Raw genomic sequence first — 10,440 nt, forward strand, 5'->3', positions numbered from 1 at the left:
GGTCGAGTTGAATCTGTTTCACTGGGAAACTCGTTACCGGCTTCCGCATTATGACGAGTGGCGTGCTGCTGCCACATTCCTGCGCGTTACACGCTTCCCCCCCTCTCCCCTTCTCCCCCCGAATTCGGCTGCACTGACTTCGGCGACCACGTGCAGGTCGTTTGTCCAATCCGTTTTCAAAGTCGATTTCCCCCCACTCATTTTTACCCGGTCGCCGGCGTAACGAGCAATTTGAAAACCGGTAAACTCGTTCCTCCGAGCCAATTTTCAACTTCTTGCATCCCGAGGATATTGGGGGACGGTTACAACGAGACGATTACGTATTTCGACGCGTATTATTAACGTGTATCGTTTCGCCTCGTGTGAGAAGACGGGGTTGAAATGTTGCGAGAGGAGAGCCGATTAGAAGACGGGCGGTAATTTTAATAAGTTTTAAGAAATTTCGGCGGAGCAAGGGGAGGAGGAGGAGGAAGGGAGAGGACTTTTCGAAGCGGAAAGGGCGAATAGGAGAGCGGTAGAGGAGGTGGAAATCGACGGGCGTCGGACAAATTGAGTAAAGTTTCGTGGTCACCACGGTCAGGAATGAAAATTACCCTGAAATTAGGGTACACTAATGGCCTAGGTAATTGATATTGGACACGAGCCTGGCTTACTCCGCCTCTCCCATTGCCTATGATATGATACATGCTGTTTCCTATACATCGTTACCGTAAATGACCTAAATGCTTTTAACGCCTGTACAACGAACGGCCCACTCGTCCCCATCCCTGAATTATTTCGGGCTTTACGAAGAAAATCGCTCGTTACTTGTTATCTGATTAATCCGTGATATCCGTGAATTTATCGAGGATCCTTTTATCCTAAATTTCCAATGCGTCGAGTTTCCCGATGACACGGTTATCTCGAATAGAGTGTTCAAAGAACATTCTCTCTCTCTCTCAAAGAAAACCGAGAATAAGAATACTTGCCAATACCATTAAACGTCCCATTAAATATCTTCGTTGAATAGATATCGTTAAAAAATCTATTTTTTTACTGATAAAAATTCGAACATTTTCAAAAGAAAATCTCGTCAAATCCTTATGAATATTATCTTGTGAATAGTACAAAAAAAAGAATCGTTAAAAAATCTATTTTTTTATTGATAAAAATTCGAACATTTTCAAAAGAAAATCTCGTCAAATCCTTATGAATACTACTTGTGAATAGTACAAAAAAAAAGAATCGTTAAAAAATCTATTTTTTACTGATAAAAATTCGAACATTTTCAAAAGAAAATCTCGTCAAATTCTTATGAATATTATCTTGTGAATAGTACAAAAAAAGAATCATTAAAAAATCTATTTTTTACTAAGAAAAATTCGAACATTTTCAAAAGAAAATCTCGTCAAATCCTTATGAATACTACCTTGTGAATAGTACAAAAAAAAGAAAAATTAACACACACGATTTATTCCCACTATTACATTCTTTATGACGGAGGGGTAAGGTTAGTCATGAAACCTAGGGAAGGTGGATACGTCGGTTCAATGACTCCGTTCAATTTTTGAGCATAGGCGAAAGCATGAGGTATTCATTGGCTACTTTAGCACGACGCTAACTGGTTCGGGGCTGCTACCATTGAAATACGACGTCGTGCGGCACTGCTTGGCTGCCTTTACGGCCGGGAATCCCGGATCGGCCTGAAATTTTCGGCCTGAATGGCCGATTCGATTCTTCGTTCGAAACGCGCGACCAACCTCGTTCAACTTTAACTCGCGTTTGATAAAAAAAGAAAGGAAAAAAAGAAGGGTCATTCGCCTGTAGCGAACGCACGCACACACATACGCGCGCGCGCGTGAAATTTATGGACAGGTATGGGGGCGAGACCTGCCGTTCTTTTTTAATTAAACTTTTTTCAATTTCAGATCACATGGATGAAACGAAAAAACAGGCGGTTGTTAACCGTGGGCAAGAGCACCCACTCGGTCGACAAACGATTTGTCGTGATTCACTCGAGTACCGATTGGTTGCTGCAGATACGAGTGGTTACCGTTCAGGATGAGGGTATATACGAGTGTCAGGTATGCAAAGACGGGTACGCGTTGTAATATAAAAGGGCACACGTTCAAAATGGAACGGTGTGCTTCATTCTGTTCGCGCGGAAACACGCATACACGTTTATTTCGCAAACGTAAAATAGGGAGGATATTTTAAATTTACAACGGGCCGTAAGTTTTATGGGACGTTTGTTCTCGCGCGCGTAACGAGAAAGAGGAGGAACACGAGAAAAGAATATTTCGGCGATGAAACGAACGAATCTCTGAGTCTTGTCAAACGCTTTTCCCCCCGGACGACGCCGCGAAGAATATCCGTCGTTGCCTTTAATTTTTAAGGCGAGGACACATATTACATTTTAAAAGTAATTCGAAAACTTCTTCTCTAGCCTATAAATAATTTCGAATATTTCTAAAATTTTCAGATATTAAACGCGTCATCATCGTAAGCGATCGATGTATACGATATAAACTCGAGGCCTGGAATAATTTCGAAATCGTGATATTCCTCGTTCCTCGTAAAGAAATAACATTTTTTCGATGGCTCGAGTTAGATATTCAAATTAGAATACGAATATATCCGCACGAGTGATACAATCGAAAGCATTCACTCGGAGATGAAATAATCGATCGTCGAAATTTCAGATTACGTCGCATCCGGTGCAACGGAATTTCGTGCGCTTGAAGATCACGGAAGCGTACTCGATCATACCAGGCGCCCCCGATTTACACGTGAAGCAAGGCTCGAGCCTTCGATTGGAGTGTCAACTGAAGGCCGCGGCGGAATCGCCCCTCTACGTCTTCTGGTACCGCCAAGGGCACATGATCAACTACGACGAGGAGCCAGGCGTGAAAGTCGAGCTGACCAAGAACGGATCGATCCTGATGGTCAACAAAACGAAACCCTCGCATGGCGGCAATTACACTTGCGCGCCGAGCAACGCCAAGCCTGCATACGTGATGGTTCACGTGATCGAAGGTGAGCGGAAATGAGAATGAAATCGATTTTTATTGAGTTAATTGAGAAAAAAATTCGTTGCAATTTCTTATTAATTTTATAGAAATAATGTTGAACGAATCGACTCTACGTTTCGCTTCGATAATGTAGTATCGCAAACGTTCTTTCCAATGATCTTGTTTTCCTCAAGATTTGACAACAGGTTGACAGATTCAATTAACGAGAGGCAGAGAGAGTTCCGTAAGCTAGAAAGACAAAATCTTAACATGGAATACCCGTGGAGGTGGAGAGAAACGTTTCGTCTTACGTGCGGATACACCGATATTTCGAATAGCTCGATAGAAATCCGGGTGTAAAAGCAAGATTTGACGTTACTGCCCCTCGAGCATCTCCTCGACCAGGTTGCCGGTATTCCGGAGATCGTTGCGCGCGTGACCAGACTACTATTTCTACTACTATTACTACGGAGACGAAGTTCGAGGAAGACCGAAGATGTAAAAAAGAGACGAACCTCGTCTCGTCCGAAGTTCTAGCTAGCTTCCTGTGTCCGACTAGGAGTCGAGCTCGTTTAAAACGTCGTAGCCGCCCTCAGGGGTATTTTACCGCTCCTATACGAAAATATCTTTCTCTCCCTCTCTCTCTCCTTCTTCCAGAACATGGAAGAACGTTTCTCGACCACTAGTACGTGAAACGTCTCTCTATCTTTCTCTCTCTTTCTCTCTCTCTCTATCTTTCTCATTCCAGTTCAAGCAGAACGATTCTCGCGAAGAAGGAATTTCTTTTTTGCAGCCATCGAGTCAGAGTTTCTAATCTCGTTTCAGAGGAGGAGAAACCGGCGGCGATGCACGGCGGAGACAGGAGGAATCTTGGGCCGGCAATTTCGGCGAGCAACTTTCTGGTGTCCCTCCTGGCGGCCGTCAGCTGGAGGATACCGAGTTTCACCAGCCTCTACCCGACATGAATCGCCCTCCAACTTACGGGGCGGGGGAGGCGACTGGTGTGTTAGTCGTGCCGCCCCGCACCACCGCAAACCCGGTCCATCTTCTTCCGCGAGGATGAGTCGAACGATCGGTCGGTCATTCGGGACTCGTCTTTTCACCTCTAACTCCCACGATCGATCCCACGAGGGCGATATTCTTTTTTTCGAATGCCGCCGTCAAACACGTTGGAACGTGTCGTCGTCGTCGTCGTCGTCGTCGTCGTCGTCGTCGTCGTCGTCGCGTGTATTAGTTCGCGTATGAACACACGACGGAACGAAGCGTGGCCGCCACTTTCGGCGGGGACCCTCTTGCGCGTACACCCGCCCGATTCTTTTCAACCATTGTCCGGGGAGAAAGAGACTCGCGTCCTCCCTATTCTCGAGGGGGGAATGCGACGTTCGATCGCGAGGGAAGGATTTTTACCCAGCCAGAGGTATCCTTTTGTTTCATTCCCTTCTGCCTTTTATTCCACCCTCCACCCTTTTATCTCCTCCTATTCTCTCTCCTATTCGTCCCTGTGTTTCCTTCATTATCTCGCGATTTCTTTGTCCCGCAGAAATAGCCGAGCACCGTCGGAATAATTTTCTCTCTCTCTGGTTTCTGTGGAATTGATCTAGAAGTATGCGGTAAGATACGTTTCGCTTTTAACTCACTCTCTCTTTCTCTCTTTCTCTCTCTCTCTCTCTTTCTCTCGGAAATAGAATGACGCGCGACGCGGAGCTCATACGAACGACTTCCTCCTTCTTCTTTCCTCTTTTTGTCCTTTTCTTTGTAAAGGAAGAGAGGATAGGGGAACCTGTCGATTCGAGGATCATCTTCTACTCGTTTAGTAGTCTCTGTCGTCGTTGTACGCGATGAGTGAAGCGTTTCCTTCGTACATACGCGCGTTATACGTATGCTATGAATGTACACTTACACACATACACGTGGAATGGGCGTATTACGTACAATATATATATACATACACACACACACAGGTAGCGTATAAGTAACACTCTCTGGACCCGAGATGAACGAGCACGAGTTACGTTCTGTGACGTGAAAGTGGTTCTTCCTTCGATCCTCTGTCGAATCTCCGATATCGAGTGTTGGAGATTTTTTTCTTTTTTTTTTTTTTTTTGAAATAAAATCGCGAAAGCTCTCTGTCCTCTTCGTGATTTTTCGTAAAGTGATCGCAAAGTGAATCGATTTTGCTGAATATATACCCGTTGTCGGAGATTCGTGACAGATATTCACGCGATTCGCGCGTTTATCGCGTCCATTGAAGTGAACGGAATCAATGTAAATATTACATCCTAATTATACATTCAATAAAACATTAATCGTAAAAATTCGATCGATATTTTTCCCATGGCTCCTTTTTATCAATGTGTTCAATCGATAACTCACTCACGATTCGTTTTTTGTGAACGTGTTCGGTCGATATTTTTCCCATGGCTCCTTTTTATCAATGTGTTCAATCGAAAACTCATTCATGATCCGTTTTTTGTGAACGTGTTCGATCGATAATTCACTCACGACTCGTTTTGTGAACATATTCGATCGATAATTCATTTACGATTCATTTTGTGAACGTGTTCGGTCGATAATTCACTCAGGATTCGTTTTTGTGAACGTGTTCGGTCGATAATTTTCTCACAACTCGTTTTTGTGAACGTGTTCGGTCGATAATTCACTCAGGATTCGTTTTTATGAACGTGTTCGGTCGATAATTTCCTCACAACTCGTTTTTGTGAACGTGTTCGGTCGATAATTCACTCACGACTCGTTTTTTTGAATATATTCGATCGATAATTCATTCACGATTCATTTTGTGAACGTGTTCGGTCGATAATTTCCTCACGACTCGTTTTGTGAACGTGTTCGGTCGATATTTTTCCCATGGTTCCTTTTTATCAATGTGTTCAATCGATAACTCACTCACGATTCGTTTTTGTGAACGTGTTCGATCGATAATTCACTCAGGATTCGTTTTTGTGAACGTATTCGGTCGGATAATTTCCTCACGACTCGTTTTATGAACGTGTTCACAATAATTTCACTCGTGTCTTCACTTTGCGAACGTGTCGAGTCGAAAAATCGCGCGATACGTTACATCGCGACGCGTCGCACCGCGAAAACTTTTCCAAGGGACAAGTTTACCATTTGTTTTCATTGTTCGATAGGTAAACGATGAGGCAGGAAATTGAAGGTAAAGTAGCACGATCACCGTGAAATAAACGACGCGAAGGAAAAGTTATTTCACGAAACTCCGTAAGGAAAGTTGTTGGAATAGCTTCAGCCCGATAAATGTGCACGGCTCGCCCCGCCGCGTTATCTATCTCTCCCGAAGAGTCTTCGAACTTTACGCGAGCTTTAACACGCCAGTGGCAAACGTTATTACGAGAGTCTTCGTTATCTCGGCTTGGAATCCTGTTAAAACGGATTAATTCAACCGCAAATTCGGTTGGAGAAATATCGAAATCCGCTGGGGGGAGCTCGGATAACGACGGCCACTAACATTACTGCAACCGCGGAACGAGCTTCTAAGAGCGGTTCTAGACACGATTAATCGATAAGGATATCGAACGCGAAACCGCGTGCGTTTGCTGAGAAGAATGCCAATTTCGTTCGTAATCGATATCGGATAAAATTTATTCCATTTGTTCAATTTTTACTACCTCTTTAAAATATCGACATCACTTTGTTACTTTGTTTATTTAACGATCTTACTTTGATTCGTATATTGCACGATTTACACGATTTGATTTAACGTTAATTAAAAATATATTTTTTTCCAGATAACAAAAGAACGGATAACAAAATCGATAAATTATTAAATTATTCTTTGCATCAAAAATCGTTTTTTTTTTTTTTTCTTTCTTTTTAGCTCGAGCTAATTTCTCGAACAAATCCAACTTTTTGTTCAACGGATAAATTTTCGAAGATTCATTCTGAAGAAACGATGATAGTTCCTGACACGTGGAGAAGATACCAAGAGCAATTAGCGCGATAACGAGTTAATTTAGGTTATAAAGCACGTTTAAAACTGTGTAACGCGGACCCATAGTCAGCGCCGTCACGAGAAGGTACCGCGTATCACCGTTTTTCTCTTGCTTCCACTTCGAACCCATCCCCCTCCCTCGTGTGTCCCTTAACCCCGTTTTGTTTGACCCGACCCCGTGCGCTTTCTCGTCTTATTTTCTATCTGACCGCGCAGAACTTTCGCGATAAAAGCACCCGAAACTCTTTTAACGGGTGCTAAATTGAAACACTACTGCAATAAAGAGAGAGTAGCGACTCGTTCACCAAAGAGCGTTCTTTTTTCGCTTGTCAGCTTCAAACATTCATAGATCTTTGGAACTGAAGGAAAGAATCTTTCTTTCGGGACAAATCGAGAGGTAAGAGGAATTGTGAGAAGAGGAACGCAAGATCTATGATAGAATGCGAGATCTATGATAGAATCGTTTCGTCGATTCTAAATGATGAAAATCAAAAAGCAATATGGGAAAATATGGATAATAATAGTATTATTATTAGAGAGAAAAGTATATAAAAGAAATTTCATCGATTTATCGATATTATTTTCTCCAAGTCAATATCCAATTCCAATTTCGTTGCTGTAGAAGTGTTTCTATTATTTTTATTATTATTATTATTTTTATTATTTATTTATTTATATAGCTATTTAAAGTTTCAAAAATTGAATTAAATGTAAAATTAGGTTTAAATTCGATTTAGGTCGATTTACATTGTAACCTCTTTGAAATGGAAATATTTTGTAAATAAAATCAACCAAGGCTTTGACGCACTTTGGCCCTCGTGGTGAAAAGGAAGTAATAACACTGAAATGAAATTTTTCATTTTCAGGTTTGTAATAGGTTTCTTTAACAGGCTGTCCGCCAACCTGTCCCAAGACGTGGAAACATTACTCATTTTATTCCTCCTTTTTTATTTACTTCCTCATGAAATTTATTACCGTTACAAACAAGGGAATTAAATGTCACGCACATTGTTTAATTTTCAAAATTTCAATTCCATTGAATTAATCAATTAATTAATTCAATCGCGAGAGAGGATTTCTCGAATCTCGTTACGAATTTTCGAAACTTAATACGAGAAGTTGGACAATGGTATCATTGATTTTTTGAATCTGAAACGCAATTCTAATTCACAGAATTTCCAGAACGTAATAAAGGTCGAGAAGAATAGCAATGAGACGAGACGTTAGCTCGCAATATTTCGAATTCGAATGAAATCCAGTGATCCGCGATAAGGCGAGATGCTCACCTTCGGTAAGCCTTTTATATATATATATATATAGGGTCGTGTATAGTCTGTGCATAGAAGAAACGCAAGTTCAACGAGGGCGAGAAGGGATAAAGGGGACGATGAAACGTCCCGGTTGCGGAATCTCTACCCAACTTTCTTTCGAGATAGAGGAGCCAGAAGGGAGAGAGGTATCGAGAGGACAGAGTTAGAGGTGTTCGAGAAAGTTTGAAATTTCTTCAAAGAAGTGTTCTGTGAGAGTATCTCGATAAACGTGCACACGTAGCGGGGTAATTCCAACAGCATCCTTACTTTTCCATTCTTCGAGCGCCCGTTGCGGACTTCGAAACGACGAAAAGGCAAAATCCAGTTGCCTCTTTGTCTCTGCTATCACGTGAAAACAATAACTTTTAATAATTTCGAGTCGAATCGAATCTGATCGAACGAAGAATTTTTACGAATTTTTAATGATTCGAAAGGATTACCGAAATTTTTTAGAAATATTTCTATTCGAATTAAAAATCTGGAATACTTTTTAATAATAATTTTAATGAAAACGATTGCTTTTAGGAATGTATAATAAATTTATTTTCTAGATCCAAAGTTCGAGTAAGATCGGCAAGGATCGAGAAGGATCGAGTTGCATACCGAAGATTTTTACATTCGACTAGATTCGGCTCGACTCGGATAAGTTGGGTTTGCGTTGTAATATATTTTAAAATCGAATTCGAATTGAAAAATCGAAGAACTTACGAATTTTTAATGATTCGAAGGGATTATCGAAATTTAAAAAATCTTATCGATTTTATTTAAACTAAAAATCTGGGATATTTTTTAATAATAATTTTAATCGAGATTAAAACGATTTCTTTTATGTATAGATGTATAGATAGAATGTATAGATAAATTTATTTTCTAGATTCAAATAAGATCGTATCATCAAATTAAGGTTCTTATTCGACTAATCGAAGTTGGATTTATGTTGTAATATACTTTGAAGTCGAATTCAGATTGAATCGAAACCGATCGAATGAAAAGCTTACGAATTTTTAATAATTCGAATGATGATTTTATGTAAAAAGTGAAAATCTTTCTTAATAATAATTTTTTTGCGTTTGCACGACGCTTACGAACGATTTAATATCTCGTCGATAATAACTTACGATGATTCTAGTTTAATTTAATCTGAAAATACTTATAAACGAAACGTACGTTCAATGACGGTCCATAAATCCAATCAAGAAATGAATTTGTGCGAGTAGAAGATATTTTTGCGTGGACAGCGTGATACAGGTAACCGTAGCGGATGAAATCAGTCTCGGAAAAGCAATTTCTGACAAACTATTGGTGTCACGAGTGCAACTTTAAAATGACGATAGGATCTCTGGGAAAATTCGCAGAGCGTAACGAAATGCAAACCAGACGAGACGAGAAAAAAGTGGTTGGCAATCATCAGACATAGTAATTATTCAAGAAATTATTGTTTTTATATCTCATGTTTACGTATAACAATATCATTCGGTTGATTGTTTTTTAAAGTATCGAAATATTTATTTATAGATTATTATTGATATCAAACGCGTACATTTCATTTATTTAATGCAGGTCCCCTTTCACAACAAGGGATTAAACAAATAATATTGAAAAACATCAAATTTAATTTCATCAATGCCCGAATATTTATTATACGAATAAGTGTGTACAAAGTATACGATTACTATTGATATCGAAAATTTATGAAATCGATTGAACCGTAAGCATAAATGATTTTGTTTTTGTCGCATCGTTTTATTATTAAATAAAACAAATATCTACTTTTGTGCACGCTCGAATTCATTTTCGATAAATCGGTTAACCGATGGGCAAAATGAATTATACTGATTCTGAATAATAGATATTGAAAGTGGTCATATAAAATTGATCGATAAAAAGGATGTAGAAAAGAAAAAAAGGATTAAATGTCATCATCTGCAAAATTCTTTGAATCGTATCATTAATGATAAAAAAGAATTATGAGCGATTTATCACAAAAAAAAAAAAAGTAATTGAAATGACCACTATTACGCGATCCATTCTCCGTATTAAAAAAAGAAAAATGCAATTATGTCGCGTTTTTACATTTTACATCGTTACATCGTTCATTATCATTCAACGCATCATCAAATTGCATTATTCATTTCGTGGAAAGGTTCAAAAAAAAAAAAAAAAAAAAAAAAAA

The 10,440-nt window shown here is 39.7% G+C and overlaps 1 protein-coding gene across 2 annotated transcripts in view; it reads left to right on the top strand.

The window, feature by feature from the left end:
• The window catches only part of LOC102681753 (zwei Ig domain protein zig-8-like), a 67,080-nt gene extending 61,775 nt beyond the window's left edge, over positions 1-5,305 (top strand). For both annotated transcript variants that reach the window (XM_006607610.2, XM_031508775.1), the window contains exons 4-6: positions 1,908-2,063; positions 2,682-3,015; positions 3,816-5,305. In XM_006607610.2, coding sequence (XP_006607673.1) covers positions 1,908-2,063; positions 2,682-3,015; positions 3,816-3,955 — 630 coding nt within the window. In that variant the 3' untranslated portion in view covers positions 3,956-5,305. The remainder of the gene's footprint in view (positions 1-1,907; positions 2,064-2,681; positions 3,016-3,815) is intronic.
• Positions 5,306-10,440: the final 5,135 nt, after the last annotated feature.

The sequence above is a fragment of the Apis dorsata genome, unplaced genomic scaffold (genome assembly GCF_000469605.1).
Source record: "Apis dorsata unplaced genomic scaffold, Apis dorsata 1.3 scaffold_8, whole genome shotgun sequence".
Classification (NCBI taxonomy): Eukaryota; Metazoa; Arthropoda; class Insecta; order Hymenoptera; family Apidae; genus Apis; species Apis dorsata.